This window comes from Nansenia antarctica (assembly GCF_963989245.1).
Source record: "Nansenia antarctica genome assembly, chromosome: 16".
NCBI lineage: Eukaryota > Metazoa > Chordata > Actinopteri > Argentiniformes > Microstomatidae > Nansenia > Nansenia antarctica.
This window is the reverse complement of record NC_137686.1, coordinates 4,664,999-4,683,556: the sequence shown is the minus strand read 5'-3', so window position 1 is coordinate 4,683,556 and position 18,558 is coordinate 4,664,999. Positions and strand designations below refer to the sequence as shown.

The 18,558-nt window shown below is 44.7% G+C and overlaps 1 protein-coding gene across 1 annotated transcript; it reads right to left on the bottom strand.

The window, feature by feature from the left end:
• Nucleotides 1-68: 68 nt before the first annotated feature.
• Nucleotides 69-18,558, bottom strand: thoc1 (THO complex 1). The gene is made up of 21 exons (XM_080546255.1): nucleotides 18,486-18,558; nucleotides 18,186-18,259; nucleotides 17,987-18,047; nucleotides 17,789-17,858; nucleotides 17,508-17,626; nucleotides 17,245-17,293; nucleotides 16,997-17,092; nucleotides 16,693-16,775; nucleotides 16,092-16,165; nucleotides 15,565-15,673; nucleotides 15,252-15,386; nucleotides 13,361-13,461; nucleotides 12,831-12,897; nucleotides 12,668-12,718; nucleotides 11,216-11,286; nucleotides 10,683-10,778; nucleotides 10,260-10,325; nucleotides 10,059-10,142; nucleotides 9,489-9,636; nucleotides 810-894; nucleotides 69-521 (listed from the first exon to the last, which is right to left on the bottom strand). Exons 1-21 carry the CDS (start codon nucleotides 18,531-18,533, stop codon nucleotides 244-246), a joined length of 1,965 nt encoding a protein of 654 aa, XP_080402381.1. The 5' UTR covers nucleotides 18,534-18,558; the 3' UTR covers nucleotides 69-243.

Below are 18,558 nucleotides of genomic sequence, written 5' to 3'. Positions count from 1 at the left end.
TGTTTCCTTGACTTAACTCATTTCTCAGATCAACTCGGAACAACATTTATTAGAAAAAAAAACATAACTTTAATGAAGTTTCTACAGAAGGAAAAATGGCTTGAGGTCGAACATATGTGTTTTAAATCTTACTTGGTTTTTTTCTGTTCACCAAAAACAATAGGCCTTGACCAGCCCGTGGGGTAACATTAAAAGAGAATGCTCTATGTGGATGTTCTGTGTTCTATGTGGATGTTCTATGTTCTACGCCTCATTGAGGCTGTCGGCGATGGCGGAGAATCCGGCGGTGTTGAGGGAGACGACCAGGCTCTCCACCGTGGCCTGGGGCCCCTCCCGGTCCTGCCAGGCCACCAGCAGCAGCTTGGCCTGCATGTCCACGTCCTCGCTGTCCGTCTCGATCTCCCGCACCTCCGACGCCTTCATCTCCAGCTGGGTCGCCAGAACCTTCCACTGAGCTCCCAGCTTGGCCGCCATCTCGTCCATCTGCTGGTTGGACACCAGCTTGCTCTGCAGGCTCGGGCCTGGACGCAGACGGAGATGGAGAAGTGGATGAGTTGGGTTTTAAAATCACAGTTCTGGTATTCATCCCATTGGATTATTATCTCAGTGTGTCTACTAGAAATACTACGGGTGAGATGGTTCGACAGCTCACATTTTGGCTGGCACATGCACATTGGAGCCCTAGGTGTGTATTGCAGAGAGAGTAGGTGTTGGTGACTGGCATCTTCAGCCGTTCAGCCCCAGGTTCTCAGACCAGCCGACTCACGTCTCCGAAACATTTGGATTTGACAGAATCAGTTGTGACTTACTGTCGTTGCTCTCTTTGAGAAGGTTGTCACCGTTGTCATCATCGTCCTCCTCCCCGGTCTTGATCTCTTCAGACGGGAGGTCCTTCTGTGCGGGGGAGGTACATAAATGTTTTAGAAAATGACACTTGCGGTGGATTCACACCTAGCTAGTGGTCCAAATCAGGGAGAGCCCGCCCCCCCTAATTGGGTTGGTTTGGGCATAGGTGAAAACAGCAATAGCACTCAGATCTGGAGCAAATCAACTGGATCAATTGCAATCGCTCCAGTGAGAACGCACGTTACCCAGAAACCAAATACAACACAACACTGTCAAAACTTCAACACACAATCAACAATTGACCGAAAGACATTTCATGATTAATAATGATTGACGATGCTTTGCTCATCCCTGTGTGACAATTGATCATGTCGGATCCTAGATTCCATTAAGAATACACAAAATGCTATTTCACCATGCACTCACGTTAAGGTAAATCGGCTTGCGAGTCGTTTATGCTCATGCCAATAGCGTGTCATTAACAATGCACACGATGGTAAACTCTGTGACAACCTGGTCACGATTATGTCGAAAATGAGAATAGAGTTCTTGAGAATAAAGTTGATTGTGTCTATCCTGGAATCACTTCAATGTGTAAATTGGTTAAAAATGGGGAGATTATTAGCATTAAAGGATGTGTCAAACACATGGGATAGAGAGGCAGGCCTTGTTCAGATATCTACAGCTCTGTGACTGTGAGAATAGGGATGGACAGGGGATCTGCCAGTGGCGGCTGGTGATAAAAAATTTGGGTGGGGCACAGGTTATGGGGGCATGCTCCACAGGGAAGAATATCAACTTAAAAATCTGGATTTACAGTCGATTTTAGCATGAGAATATATGTGTGGTGGCCTGGGAAAACCCGTCGGATGTCGCTGGCGTTCGTTCGTGGCAAAGAGCAAATATAGATGGAAATCGCGATTTTGATATTATGTAGTATTCTAGTACTTTGAACTCCATACTACATTATGGTGAATAAACATTTTAAGAAAACAAAAGAGAAAGTACTTATTTTTATGTTTTTGTGGCGGGTAGTTTGCTAGCGAAACAACATCACGTTGAACGTGTCTCATTCTCAGTTAAGCAACGCACGCACACATGAGCGAAAGGAGAGACGATACTTCTACCTGTGTTATTGCCAGTTTACTGATGCTCACAATAAGCTAGAGATGCTCCGATCAGGGTTTTTGGTGCCGATCACCGGAATCAGTGATCTGCCGATCCGATATCACCGATCACCGATCACAGCGTCGAAAATGGCAATTGAAGCATTCTATTTATTGTGTAGCATTATTTATGTTTTTAATTATTCTTAACACCATTGACATTGTATATTAAGTATTCAAATGAAATTAGGAGATGAGAAAGTATCATGAATTGACGACCATCTGTTTTATTGAATTCACAACCACCTGTAGCTTACTTCAGGAAAAACAAATAAAATGTGAAAATAAAAATCATAATAAATAAAATGTACACGGTCACATCAAATGTGCAACATTCCACTCGAATGAGAGGAACTAGGGGCTCTTAGAGAACTTGCTTATACTGTAGCTTTCCTGAGGAACAATAAACATACCCAAACTAAACTGCAACATAAACAGGCTATAGCCAAATATAAAATACTGTTTCAAGTCAGTCAGTTTCAAGTCATATTTAGGAGGAGATAAGACAGCAAGTCAGCAATAATCAATAAAACAAAAAAACAAAACATTGCACCTAAGGAGATTTCAGACTCAAACCTTACTTCTGATTAAGCCGCATCACTGGCAGATTAGCCTTGAGAAATACAAGCATCTCAGCGTTTTTGGCACTCAGCCTGTTCCTCTTATCATCTAAAATATGTCCTGCTATGCTGAAACGTCGCTCGCTATCTACACTTGTGCAAGGTGCACAGAGGAAGACCTAAAACTCACGCGCTAATAGTTGTTGCTATGGGCCAAGTTACTTCCTGCTCGCGGGGTCACATGACGTCGCTGAACACTACCTACACTACGCTCGTGAAGTCGCGCTGGAACTCTGACCAGCACTCGTGGAACGCCTCTCGTCCAATCAAAGCACTCGGTCCCTTTATGACGTCGAGCCCAGTGTGCGCTTCGGCGCTCTCTGAGCGAATCGACGAACCACTACCTACACTACGCTCGTGAAGTCGCGCTGGAACTCTGACCAGCACTCGTGGAACGCCTCTCGTCCAATCAAAGCACTCGGTCCCTTTATGACGTCGAGCCCAGTGTGCGCTTCGGCGCTCTCTGAGCGAATCGACGAACGCAGCAAATGCCGTATGATATTCGTGGTATTGAAAGACCTTGCGTGCGTCCCTCCGCGAGGTATTTCTTTTGAGCAGACATTACAAACGGCATATTTGTTGTCTCTTTCCGACACTGTGTAATATTTCCAGACTGGCGACGCCATTTTGTAAACTGATCGGTCGTGTTTGATCGGCCGTTTTGAGAACTCCGATCAAAACCGATCAAGGCCATATCGGCCGATACCGATCGGCGCCGATCAGATCGGAGCATCACTACAATAAGCATAAAGTAATAACATCTTAACTAGAAGACACACAAATGGATCTGTCCCTCGCATACTGACGAGGCAAGCAGACTACCACCGCATCACAAGCAGACTAACGAGACCGGCCGATCTGCATAGGCTCCTCCCCCGACCCGGAGGAGTAAGGGGAGGATTTCTCCCCTTTCACTTTTTTTGACATGCTACATTAAAATGCTCATAACTTTTTAAAATAAAGGGCTATCTCAGTCATTCAACCAGTTATGAATAGCTGAGAACTTCTAATTTATGGAAATATTAAAAAATGAAAATGTCAAAATGCCACCATGTGAAGGGTTTTCCCAGGCCACCACACATATATAACTTAATTATTTTTATATATAACTTATTAAAGGGCAAACTGCAAACACAACAAAATTATAATGCACAACAACTGACAAATCAACTGGAATAGTCTTTGTTAGCAGAGTAGACCTAATGTTAACAGAATGGACTTATACCCTTTGTCTATCTGTGCAGCGGTAAGGTGAATAATTCTAGCAGTACTGTCCAGACAGTTGTCTTGTTTAGCCATTCAACTAGGCATTATTTATTCAATGGAGATTCCGAGAAAGACATGGAACACAATGCAATTGTGATAATAAATGTGTTCTTTGTTACTTCTTTAATTAAATTAAAGTGTACCTTTCTATTATCATACAATATTTCCTTGAACATGTAAACTCTATAATCATACAGTTGTCTTTCTATTAGTTGTCTCTGTCATACTGAACTGTTTCATACTGAACTGTTTGTTATCATCCTGAACTATCTCTGTTGCTCACCTTACCTCAGTTCTGTCTCTGTTGCTCTCCTCTCCTGTTGTCTGTCTCTCTGTTGCTCTCCTCTCCTGTTGTCTGTCTCTCTGTTGCTCTCCTCTCCTGTTGTCTGTCTCTCTGTTGCTCTCCTCTCCTGTTGTCTGTCTCTCTATTGCTTTCCTCTCCTGTTGTCTGTCTCTCTGTTGCTCTCCTCTGCTGTTGTCTGTCTCTCTGTTGCTCTCCTCTCCTGTTGTCTGTCTCTCTGTTGCTCTCCTCTCCTTGTTGTCTGTCTCTCTGTTGCTCTCCTCTCCTGTTGTCTGTCTCTCTGTTGCTCTCCTCTCCTTGTTGTCTGTCTCTCTGTTGCTCTCCTCTCCTTGTTGTGTGTCTCTCTGTTGCTCTCCTCTCCTTGTTGTCTGTCTCTCTGTTGCTCTCCTCTCCTTGTTGTGTGTCTCTCTGTTGCTCTCCTCTCCTTGTTGTCTGTCTCTCTGTTGCTCTCCTCTCCTTGTTGTGTGTCTCTCTGTTGCTCTCCTCTCCTGCTGTCTTCGAAATTCCGCAATAATAATAATAATACATTATATTTATATAGCGCTTTTCCGAGGCTCAAATACCCTGACAATATGGGGAAAACGGGAAAGTGCTGCTGTGTCCCTTCTTGTATGAATAGATCCGAGTCTAAAAAACGATTAAACTGTCATTCTACCGCTGTAGTACACTGGTATTCTGGTGCGGAGAATTTCTGGTTTAGACCCGGAAATTGCAAAACCTCACGTTTGACGTCAGACTTAACAACCGGATATTCAGGGCTCTCAAGTCTCACGCATTTTTAAATTTTTACTACCCCTAGTGGTAGTGGCCCTAGGCTGCAGCCTAGGTAAGCCTATAATCTGCGCATGCTCAGGGCGCACTTTTCTGCGCCCCGACCGGGGAATAGGAGACAGCCAATTGGAGCGCTGCTACAGCTCACGTGTAAGCCAAAAGTATTTGGACTCCCATATGGCGCTTTTCCACTATCGGCCCGGCTCGCTTCGGGTCGGCTCGCTTCGGCACGCTTTTGAACAGTTCTGGTTTTCCACTATACACAACAGACCAGGAACGAGTAGGAGGAGTAGAAGATAGTAGGCGGAGTTACGCGTCATAAAAGCGCGCCATGGTGGTGACGTATATTTTCACGAGACACAACACAGCAACAATAGCAACATGAAGGAACTTGAAGCTATCGTATACTTTTTCCTCGGCATGTGGTATATTATTAACCGTGGTTTTTTGGAGAGAAAGAGAAAGAGAGAGAGGAAGCTATGTACACATAATAAAGTCATGTTTTTTGAACCCTTAAAACCACTGCCTTCACTTGTCTGCTTTATGAACTGTAGTATCATTGTGTGCCGTGTTATTCACGGACAAACACGGTGCCCGGAGGCACCCTTTGCAGGTTAATAACTGTGATTTACCGTGGGTTAGGATAACAATTCAAACGTGTCCGGATATGGGGGAGGACAGGGAATCCAAAACCATTTGAATGGTGTCGATATGACACTCTTATCACGGTCGACACAGCGCGGAGCGAATTCCCTGGTAAAACGTTTCTCTCCCCCCGCTGTCAACGGGAGTTTCATCCAGCTGGCGCGGTGCTGCAGGCACAGGTTCATTGAGTTTACTGTTAAAAGCAGTGAGGTGATACGCAGGACTACGCCGTATACCCACTAGGAAAGCCAAGGATTTCCATACACCCACTTAAAAATGTGTGAGGATACTAACGGCGTTTTGTGACAGAACTTTCACTTTCATTCATAAAATTCACCCCGTCTGTGTTACGAAGCACTTGACTTTTGGACCATTGGGACTGACTATAGCATCATGTACCATCAACGGGGGGAGATGCGACATGAAATATGTCAAAATGCTGCACTATCATGAACAGATCAGCCTTATAACATGTAATTTATATATATATATAACGTTAGACAGGGAGCGCAATTTTATGGCGTTCCGAAATGAACAATATGACGCTGGGAGGGAAAAATCACAGTATACCCACTAGAAAAAACTAGACTACACTAGGGATGGACGGTTTTTCGGTTAAACCGAAAACCGGGGTTTATAAAAATAGAAACGGTTTTTTATCAAAACCGTCTGAAACCGTTTTTTTTTTTTTTTTTTTGAAGAATAAAATAGAATAAGAATAAAACTGGAACATGTCACATGTTTGTCGTGTGTGAAAATAACAATGATACAGTCTGAATCTGCCGCGCAATGAGTGAGAGGTTTGGTCAGTTGTGAAGAATAACTGAGGATTAATATCTAATTGGGATTATATTTAAGGGTAACGAATCACTCTATGGGAAAGATAGTTGCCTTCAGTTATTGGTAGATAGGAAAGTTTTTTTACAATTACTCGCTTACATTTAATAAGATAATTTTCGCTGCTCTCTGTAAAGCGCATTGGGTCACTTTTGTGAGAAATGCGCTATAGAAATAAAATGTGATTTGATTTGATATCAATCAATCAATCAAACTTTATTTATGTTCTATAGCACAAATCATGCATTGAATGTAACTCCAAGTGCAGTATTTACTAAACCACAATATAATAAAACAAGAGCTATACGGATCAAGAGTGTTTGTGCACAGCGCCACTGTGTGTGAAGGCGCTACTGAAAGTGATGACAGAACGCATGTCTCAGAAGATACGCGGTCACTTAGTGACGCAAAGGTAGTTCTGTATTTATCTCTATCTGTATTAGTACATTTATTTTGAAAGCTCTATTTTGACAGCTCTACCATGGGCACTTTTATTTTGATGGGGCATTCTTTGTTGATTGACTTACGACAGTTCAGGACGAGTCAGTCTCGCGGCATGTGGTTTTTATGAAAAGCTTTAAGTATGTTCACTGCATAATTCTAAGTCTAATATTTCAGTGATTATTGAGCAGTATTCAAATATTTAAATACATTGAGCAGCAGCTGAAACTTTGTCTAAGAACCAAGATATTGAGAAAGCAGTTCATTCAATGAAGACGCTGTTCCAAGAGATGATCTTCCGTGCAGGCGTGCACCCTGGATCAGCGGAGCTGGTGTGTTAAGTGTTCATGTGTTTTCATGTATGGTGTAGCTTACAAAAGTCTGCCTTTCCACTTATATTTGTGAAACTAAGTAGCCTAAATGTGTTGCGACTGTGCTTACGGTGTTTTAATGGTGTTCGACATGAGTGTATTGTAGCAGTAGGGCTCAATTATTTGAAATTGGCGCTTTTTTTTTTTTTTTTTTTAACATATTTATTTATTTATTTATTTATTTTTACTGTATTTTTCGGTTAACCGGAAAACCGCGGTTTTACTCTCTGACGGTTTTTCGGTTTCAATAATTGGAAACCGTCCATCCCTAGACTACACCAGTCCCTGGTAAAACGTTTCTCTCCCCCCGCTGTCAATGGGAGTTTCAACCAGCAGGCGCGGTGCTGCGAGCAGCAGCGGGTGAACTCCCGGTTCATTGAGTTTACGGTTAAAAGCATATCTTCTCGGGGTGTCAGCGCGGTGGTTAAGGGCTCAAAATGACCGTATACCGATGGTGAAGTTAGCAAAGGAGTATTGTGTTTCTACCACATTCATAGCCGGTGTTATTCACGGGCAAAGACGGTGCATAATAGCGATTTTTGTGTTATGCTTGTTGTAAATAAAAGTTCTATGATGCATTGAAATGACATTAAACTAAGATAATACGATGGTCAGCATAATTTTTCGAATCTTTATTAATAAGCTATTACAGAAACTGTAGTGACATTTTCCAAGAGCGAATGTGGTATTTAAAGATGGCGGTTAGCGAAGAAATCTATGAACATGGGATGACGATTTCCATTGACCAATCAACGGTGTGCAGCGTCACACGTCACACGCAGCCTGGCAAAAAGGTACCCTTCGGCCCTATGGTTCCTGCTCACGATGGGTAGCTAAAGAAGCGACCCGACCCGACCCAGGCCGACAAATGGAAAAGCGCCAAAGAAGCAGGCCAGCCCGGGCTGACCCGGGTCAGCCCTCTAGTGGAAAAGCCCCAATAGACTGCCATTCGGCCGGCGCCCCGGCTCCTCCCCTATGTATTTTCACAGTGAATTTTACACACACAGATAAAATGTTTATTGTATTGGAGGATTTTTAATGAATGCTGATAGGCGCCGACAGAATATCAGCCGCATTTTATGAATAAACAATGTTTATTTAAAAAAATCTTTTACAAGTAGCAACTACGAAGTGGGGCTGCGTTGGAAGGTGGGGGCGGCGCCCTAGCGCCCTCTATTGGCCAGCCGCCACTGATATCTGCGGTGTCTTGAAAAGTATTAAAAGTTGATAAATCAATTTTGGGAAAATCAAGACCCTTAATAAGTATTAAAATGTTTGAGGTCTTGAATTTTGTAGGTATTTTTCTGAATTAGACTCTGTCCAAAGAGTTTGAGTCCTAAAAACCTTTAGTAAAAGTTTGTGAATTTATTCGTTTTATTCAAAAACTAAGATGAACCGTAAATTCTGTTGTATGATAGTGGTCTAGTCTGTTGCAAACTAAAACTGTTAAGTTAAAGGTGTCACTGATGTAAACGGTTACAGCTCCAAGTGGCGGTGAGGTCTGGAAAAATATTGACAAGGTCTTTAAAAAGTCTTAGAAAGGTATTGAAATTAACCTCAAGATTCCTGTATATACCCTGGATGGAGAGGCAGGACTATCAGATGTCGACAGCTCTGTGACTGTGGGAACAGGGAGGTGAAGGGCTCTAATCCTAGGAGAGCCACCAGCTGTTATCACATATTTATTGATGCTCATAACTCAGGGAATACAAAAGGACTTATAAGCAGGTTATATCAAGGCATCACATCATTGAACAAGGACACCACAGATTACCTTTATGTTCCCAGATTCTGATATCACAGAAATGTCACGAAAGTTTAGCAGAGAGAGAGAGAGAGAGAGCTCGTCTCTGAAGTAAACAACGGTCCGTTCATTCTGATGATGGATATGCAACAGCCCGGGAGTTAGTAAAGTTAGTAATGAAATATTGATAATTAAATATGTATATTTATTTATCAAGTATTGGTATTAGACTCGCATTCGTTTCATTAGCAATGCTGTGTGATCTGTTCTGTTGCATATAGAACAATGACGATGTAAGTTAGCCTACTCTAGACTTGATTCTTGATTCATTTCTTGCAGGAAACCTGGAGTTATTGGATTGGTATTATCTTCACCGAGGGGGGGGGGGGGTGGGTCTATGCCACATTGTCAAATGTTACCATTACACGTACACAATCTGTTGTCAGATGTTACTATGGTTACATAGTGTGGGCCACTCACCGGCAGCTCCTTGGCCAGCTTGATGACCATGCTCTCCAGGTAGTCTGCCAGGCTCTTGAACTGCTGGTTGGTGGGCTGGAAGAAGTGTGGACTCCTCCTGGACAGCAGCCGCAGGGCTCGCCAGCCATAGTTAGAGTTCCTCACAGCCCTGGAGAGGACAGAGGAGGGGGGGGGGGTGAGGAGAGGGAAGGACGACGTGACACTGCAGTGGTTTAACCATCTCAAACGTGCTAGACAGGGCCACTTCAACACCTTGGGTCTATAAATGGTAAACGGACTGACTTATATAGACTGACTTATATAGACTGACTTATTCCAAAGCGCTTTACAAACGACCTCTCATTCACCCGTTCACACACACATTCAGACACCAATGGTGGCAAGGTGCCGGCCTGCTCATTGGGAGCGATTTGGGGTTCAGTGTCTTGCCCAAGGACACTTTGACATGTGGCCAGTCGGGGCTCGAACCGCCGATCTGCCTATTTGTTGCACTTCTGGTTAGACGCACAATAATTTCGTTGCATTGTCTCTATGTAATGACAATAAAGTGAATCAGATCAGATCACGTACTTGTACTCGTCTTCCACCATGTTGGCCGGGTCCGCCTGCTCGATCGCCTCCTCAAAGAACTCCTCCAGCGACGGCATGAACTCCCTGGAGGTTAAAGGTCACATGGAGGATTATTGTACTGAAAAAAATCAAACAGACATTGTCCAGGTGCAGTGGTGACTGATCTCTGACCAGCTTGGCCATGGTTCCGTCCTGACTCACCTGTGGTCTGACTTGCAGGCCTCCATGTTGTCATGGTTGAGGTTCCACAGCCTGGTGAGCTCATCACTACCAGAACAAAAGAAGAAGAAAGGAATTGGAACTTGAGCATGTGAGCACATAACTCAACGTTCTGTGCATCTGTCTGTCTGATTAGGATTTCAGTCTGAGTATTTGCACACTGTATGACAACACATTACACTGTATGACAACACATTTAGGAAATGAACTCATTCCTCTGTGCCTGAAGAGACCAGGGGAGGGAGGGGCTGAAGAGACCAGGGGAGGGAGGGGCTGAAGAGACCAGGGGAGGGAGGGAGGGGCTGAAGAGACCAGGGGAGGGAGGGAGGGGCTGAAGAGACCAGGGGAGGGAGGGAGGGAGGGAGGGGCTGAAGAGACCAGGGGAGGGAGGGAGGGGCTGCTTACTTTCCCATGAACACCTTGCGGTCGGGACCTTTGCCGAGGAAGTCCTCCGGAGCTTGTCTCTTCCTGGTGGGCCTCTTGGGTTTGTCATCTGCAGGTCTGAAGAGAACAGAGACACGTGGAGGTGGGAGGGACAGACACTTCTGAGAGACCTCCGGTTTCACCAGAATCACCAGTCATCTGTCACACATTTAACACTAGAAGTGCCTTTTTACCTACTAAAAGAGCCGCCTCTGGGGTCAAATGCCCCCTCTTTCCAATGCTAAGCTGCTATTTACACACAACGACCACTAGTTGGCCGCTTGTAAATTAGCCTGCCTCCTAGCTGCAAAATAGCTTTATACTAGCTTATCCTGATGTGATTTAGAAAATGTAAGGATACTGGGTGGTAGAACGCACATATCTAGGAAAGGTCATGAAAAGAGGGTCCTGATATTTGATTGAGTGCAAACAATGTTTTTCAATGTGGGTGAGGTTTCCTCCTTTCGTGGTGCAGCGTTAGAGGAGTTGATGCGTTAGAGGAGTTGTTGTCGTACCTTTCTTTAACAAAGCTGGGGCAGCCCTCGTTCTTCCATGAGTTCCAGTTCTCCTCTGTGTTCAGGATATGCTGTCAAAACATCACCATTCACCTTTCAGCATCATATACAAAACATCACCATTCACCTTTCATCATCATACACAAAACATTGGATTCGGTGTGCAAGCATGATTGACACAACATGAGTTCTATTTTATTCATTTATTTTAACGGACGTAAAAAACGCATTGGTGTGCAAAGGCCTTTAGACCAGGGCTTACGTTAGACCAGGGCTTATCTTAGACCAGGGCTTATCTTAGACCAGGGTTTATCTTAGACCAGGGTTTACCTTAGACTAGGTCTTATCTTAGACTAGGGCTTATCTTAGACTAGGTCTTATCTTAGACTAGGTCTTACCTTAGACTAGGGCTTATCTTAGACTAGGGCTTATCTTAGACTAGGGCTTATCTTAGACTAGGTCTTATCTTAGACTAGGGTTTATCTTAGACTAGGTCTTATCTTAGACTAGGGTTTATCTTAGACTAGGTCTTATCTTAGACTAGGTCTTATCTTAGACTAGGTCTTATCTTAGACTAGGGCTTATCTTAGACTAGGTCTTATCTTAGACTAGGGTTTATCTTAGACTAGGTCTTATCTTAGACTAGGTCTTATCTTAGACTAGGTCTTATCTTAGACTAGGGCTTATCTTAGACTAGGTCTTATCTTAGACTAGGTCTTATCTTAGACTAGGGCTTATCTTAGACTAGGGCTTATCTTAGACTAGGTCTTACCTTAGACTAGGGTTTATCTTAGACTAGGGCTTATCTTAGACTAGGGCTTATCTTAGACTAGGTCTTATCTTAGACTAGGTCTTATCTTAGACTAGGTCTTACCTTAGACTAGGGTTTATCTTAGACTAGGTCTTATCTTAGACTAGGTCTTATCTTAGACTAGGTCTTACCTTAGACTAGGGTTTATCTTAGACTAGGTCTTATCTTAGACTAGGTCATACCTTAGACTAGGCCTTATCTTAGACTAGGTCTTATCTTAGACTAGGGCTTACCTTAGACTAGGGCTTATCTTAGACTAGGTCTTACCTTAGACTAGGGCTTATCTTAGACTAGGGCTTACCTTAGACTAGGGTTTATCTTAGACTAGGTCTTATCTTAGACTAGGGCTTACCTTAGACTAGGGTTTATCTTAGACTAGGCCTTATCTTAGACTAGGTCTTATCTTAGACTAGGTCTTATCTTAGACTAGGTCTTATCTTAGACTAGGGCTTATCTTAGACTAGGGCTTATCTTAGACTAGGGCTTATCTTAGACTAGGGCTTACCTTAGACTAGGGTTTATCTTAGACTAGGGCTTATCTTAGACTAGGTCTTACCTTAGACTAGGTCATACCTTAGACTAGGGTTTATCTTAGACTAGGGCTTACCTTAGACTAGGTCTTATCTTAGACTAGGGCTTACCTCCACCATGGTGGCAAACTTGTCTCCATCCGGGGGGATCTCTCTGAGCAGCTAGGGAGAGGAAGAGAGTCGTATGTTCACATGACACCACATCTCTCCAGAACCAACCCAGTCATCCCTGTGCAGCTGCAGCTGTGAGAAGAACACGGCCCACAGGACTGACCTGGTACACCAGCTTGGTGGTCTCCTCCATCCACGCACACTGGTCGTCATTCAGGGAGCAGCTGGAGCTGCAACAGGACAGGACAGCGGTGACTGAAGATGTCAGGCAACGTGCATTAAGTATCTCAGTATGTATGTTCAGTGTAGGGAATTGGGGCATTTTTAACATTTGTCATTCATCTGTAAAAGTGTCTGGCAAGCTTTCACTCAGTTCATTCAATTATTACTTGCTCCAACGTATGGAGGCTAAATTCACACTCTTTTTCTTTTTCCTGAATGTGATGCAGGCTTTACAGTTATGCATGTAGGTGGACTTCTCAGTGGTGGTTCTACATTAGGGGCAGGTGGGGCAATGCCCCACCAGGTCCCCAGGTGGTGCTGTGGTGAACATCGTTACATCCCAACGTTGTGGCAACATGGATTTTTATATTACAAAATAGTGATTCAATGGTGAAATTGATGTGTATAAATATAATAAACTTCACAGTCCTTATAGTGTGCCGCGGCACACTGTGTTGTTTTAAGACTCACCTTTTAAACTTGACTTGGCCCTTCAGGTACTGGAACAGGATGAGGTACTGCAGGAGGATGTGCCGTCTGAAGTTGCTGTCGCTGAGCTGCAGGTCCATCAGCTGGAGGGGAGAACGCCAGGGTCAACTGAAGTCATGCCCAGCAAGGAGCACTACACTGAATGTGACTACTAACAAATATAACCACCAGAGACCAGAGAAATAAAATGTAAAAATGTTCATAAAAACACTTCCAGCTACTGACGAATGAAATAAGGATATCACACTGCTCTCTGAGTGAGGAGGATGGTGAGATATGCTACCTTCTCCCTGACTGAGGAGGATAGGAGATATGCTACCTTCTCCCTGACTGAGGATAGGAGATATGCTACCTCAGGGAGAAATGCTACCTTCTCCCTGACTGAGGATAGGAGATATGCTACCTTCTCCCTGACTGAGGATAGGAGATATGCTACCTTCTCCCTGACTGAGGATAGGAGATATGCTACCTTCTCCCTGACTGAGGATAGGAGATATGCTACCTTCTCCCTGACTGAGGATAGGAGATATGCTACCTTCTCCCTGACTGAGGATAGGAGATATGCTACCTTCTCCCTGACTGAGGATAGGAGATATGCTACCTTCTCCTTGACTGAGGATAGGAGATATGCTACATTCTCCCTGACTGAGGATAGAAGATATGCTACCTTCTCTCTGACTGAGGATAGGAGATATGCTACCTTCTCCCTGACTGAGGATAGGAGATATGCTACCTTCTCCCTGACTGAGGATAGGAGATATGCTACCTTCTCCCTGACTGAGGATAGGAGATATGCTACCTTCTCCCTGACTGAGGAGGATAGGAGATATGCTACCTTCTCTCTGACTGAGGATAGGAGATATGCTACCTTCTCCCTGACTGAGGATAGGAGATATGCTACCTTCTCCCTGACTGAGGATAGGAGATATGCTACCTTCTCCCTGACTGAGGATAGGAGATATGCTACCTTCTCCCTGACTGAGGATAGGAGATATGCTACCTTCTCCTTGACTGAGGATAGGAGATATGCTACCTTCTCCCTGACTGAGGATAGGAGATATGCTACCTTCTCATTGACTGAGGATAGGGGATATGCTACCTTCTCCTTGACTGAGGATAGGAGATATGCTACCTTCTCCTTGACTGAGGATAGGAGATATGCTACCTTCTCTCTGACTGAGGATAGGAGATATGCTACCTTCTCCCTGACTGAGGATAGGAGATATGCTACCTTCTCTCTGACTGAGGATAGGAGATATGCTACCTTCTCCCTGACTGAGGAGGATGGTGAGATATGCTACCTTCTCTCTGACTGAGGATAGGAGATATGCTACCTTCTCTCTGACTGAGGATAGGAGATATGCTACCTTCTCTCTGACTGAGGATAGGAGATATGCTACCTTCTCCCTGACTGAGGAGGATAGGAGATATGCTACCTTCTCTCTGACTGAGGATAGGAGATATGCTACCTTCTCCCTGACTGAGGATAGGAGATATGCTACCTTCTCCCTGACTGAGGATAGGAGATATGCTACCTTCTCCCTGACTGAGGATAGGAGATATGCTACCTTCTCCTTGACTGAGGATAGGAGATATGCTACCTTCTCATTGACTGAGGATAGGAGATATGCTACCTTCTCCTTGACTGAGGATAGGAGATATGCTACCTTCTCTCTGACTGAGGAGGATGGTGAGATATGCTACCTTCTCCTTGACTGAGGATAGGAGATATGCTACCTTCTCCCTGACTGAGGATAGGAGATATGCTACCTTCTCCTTGACTGAGGATAGGAGATATGCTACCTTCTCCCTGACTGAGGATAGGAGATATGCTACCTTCTCTCTGACTGAGGAGGATGGTGAGATATGCTACCTTCTCGCTGGTGAGGAACTTGGCGAAGTAGACGTGGTCTCCTCCAGAGGTCCTGAGCTCCTCCAGCTTCCTCTTAGAGGCCTGCATGTCGTCCAGCTTGAAGCTCTTAAACACCGCCAGCGTCTCGTCCGAGTACTACAGAGGACACAGGAAATCAACTCAACAACCGGGTTCTTCCTCTCTCTTCTTATAGAAACATCGCAAAGCAGAAATATCATTCTCCATGTGAGACCTTGGTATCGGGATAGGAGAAAGAAAAATGGCAGAAAACTACTTTGGGGAAAGGGGGGGGTGAGGGGAAGGCAGAAGTCACCTTGAGGAAGGTCATCCAGGAGAACTTGTCGTAACACTGCACGGGATTTCGGAAGTAGTCCTGCAGAGTCCAGAACTTCCTGTAGAGGTTGTAGTCAATGGGGATGGAGCTGGAACAAGCAGAGCAGCACAGTTAGTGACGGGCATTTCTGATGTGTGAAAAGACTCTCTAGCCTAGTGGATTCTATACTCTTCATCTTGTAGGTGGTTTCAAGCATTGAAAGATGGACTTGATGCCTAGGGGTGGCTGTGGCGCAGGAGGTAGAGCCGGCGTCTAATGATGGCAAAGTAGGCAGATCGGCGGTTCGAGCCCTGGCTGGCCACATGTCGAGGTGTTGAACCCCAAGACACTGAACCCCAAATTGCTCCCAGTGAGTGGACCGGCGCCTTGCATGGTAGCTTGCCGCCATTGGTGTGTGAATGTGTGTGCGAATGGGTGAATGAGAGGCTGTTGTAAAGCGCTTTGGAAGAAGGCGTTATACAAGTCAGACCATTTACCATTATGCCTCGTGGCACAAGGACGCTTACCATGGTGCAGGGGCATCCTCGTCTCCCATCTCCCCCTCTTCTACCTCCATGCCATCCTCTTTCACCTCAGAATGCTACAGTAAAAAAAAAAAGGGTTGAGATTGAGTATTGGAGGACAAGTCCCTGTTAGATATATTCATTTAGGCAGGGCTCGACATTAACGCCGTTTTACTTGTCCGGAGCAAGTAAAACTTTCGCCGGGTTTGTTTGCGTGAGCACGACGACGCTGCTAGATCCTGGATATGTTTACCTGTGTGCAGGAAGAACAACAGACGGTGCAGGCGCAAGACTAGACTAGATGATCGTGAGTGAAGATATTATCAAAGCGTACGCGCCTGTCGATCACCCGTATGCTTTGACAACATCTTCACTCACGATCATCTAGTCTGGTCTCGCGCCTGCGCCGTCTGTTGTTCTTCCTGCACACAGGTAGAAGATATCCGGGATTTAGCAGCGTCGTCATGCTTGTGCAAACAAACCCGGCGAAAGTTTTACTTGCTCCGGACAAGTAAAACGGCGTTAATGTCGAGCCCTGATTTAGGGATTAAGTCCCTGTTAGATATATTCAATACAGCCAACGATACTTAGAACAGTCACGTACCGCTTGGCCGAGAGTGCTTTCTTGCTCATTTTTGTTGAACACGGTGACGTTTTCCAGGTTAAACTGGCTCTGCAGGTTGAGACCTAAACACAAACAGAGAACACAAGGACCCTTCAGGAACGTGATGGTGGCCTGGCCAGAACTTCCTCCCCATGATGAAGCACGGGCGCTGAACTCAGTTTGTGCCGAGGGTGAATCAAGTCGCCCAAATTGTCAACATTCTGGGGTGCCACGGACGACTTTATTCACCAAAATGCATACGTTATGATTAGGGATGCCTGGACTAGTAAACGAGTCTTCTCACCTGATTTCTCAGACAGGGGGAAGAGGCGAGCCAGGAACAGCTGGATTCGCCCACAGAAGACTGTGTTCTGAGACTTGGACAACCTCCTCAAAAGATCTACAGGAGAGCAGAAAGACAGCAGTGAACGGAGGAAAGCAGGATGGGGTATCAACAATTGCTTTATATAATGATTAAAGCACTTTGAGCTGCAACGTTTGCAGGAAAAGTGCTATACAAAATAAGTCATTATTATATTATTTAGTCCTTACCATTGCACATCCTTAACAGGTAGTTCTTCCCAGCAGTGTAGAAGGAATTCTAAAAAGGGGAGAGGGGCACAAATCATATAACAATCACCTCACTTCAACCATTAACCCGAAAAAGCAAGTGTCTTTGGCAATAATAGATCTATTCTTATATTGGCTAATAATCCCAACATCTCAATATCATATCAGAGTTCCATTGACTTCCATCCACATTAAAGGAGTATACACATTGTAGGAGTATACAGGCACAAGCACATGAGCCTCACCGACTTCCAGGTGGAGACGTTCTCCTCAACAAAGGAGAAGATCTTATCACACTGGTCCAGGGGGAGGCAGTCCAGCACGTCTCCTAGCAGCAGGAAGGGGGTCGTGGCTGAGCAGATACCTGCAGAGAAAACACTAATCAAACACTCCAGCAAACCTCAGTTGTGTTGAGTCACTTGGCCGTGATACAGAACACCTTCCGGCCCTACAGCGAGCGCAGAAAGGGTCAGATCCTCTCGGTTGGCATTATGCTTTAGAGTTATATTCACATACTACTACTTACCCTCTGTGACTCCATCGATGCTGAGGTAAATAAGGGATAAGAAGTCATCGACACTAGACTTCTTTTCCACCTATACAAAACAAAGAGAACGTTGCTCACGTTTAGCTGGAACAAAGTCGTTTAAAATGTAAAGGGAAACCACGTTTGTTGGGTACCTTGGTGTCCAAAAGGACCAACTACAGACCAAACCACACTTACTATCTGCTCCTCCAGGACACCCCTCAGAGCCTGGTCCAGGGTGGTCTTCTTCTCCGTCTCACTGTGGGGAGAAGGTGTCAGTATGAAGCGAGGTGGATGACATAATGAAGTCATAGGTAGCTAGTAAGGGTTTGATCAATCAACTAAAACAACATGTGACTGGCCCAGGTCAGCCAGCTCGCTAGTGAACAACACTCACTTCCCAGTCAGCTGGTTGAACGCATGGATTAAAGGTTTGCTGGTCTTACTGTCCAGCGCATGTCTGGTGGATGCCTGTGTGTGAGGAGGACAGGAGGAACAAGTCAACACAGAGAGTAAACACAAACACACACACAGGTGATGAGAGAGAGCCAGGCGGCTAGCCACACTAGCTAACGGTGGCTAACTAGTATAGTTCAGTTAAGTGGCTACCACATTCAGAGGTTTCTGTGCATATTTGAGTAAACCATGAACAATGTTTCAACCGTGTCAAATAACAGCATCATAAACAAACCAGTACCGTGAATTTATCTTTGGCTTCGATAAAGTTGAATAAGATCGGAGACATGTTTCCCCCCACACAACGTAACCCG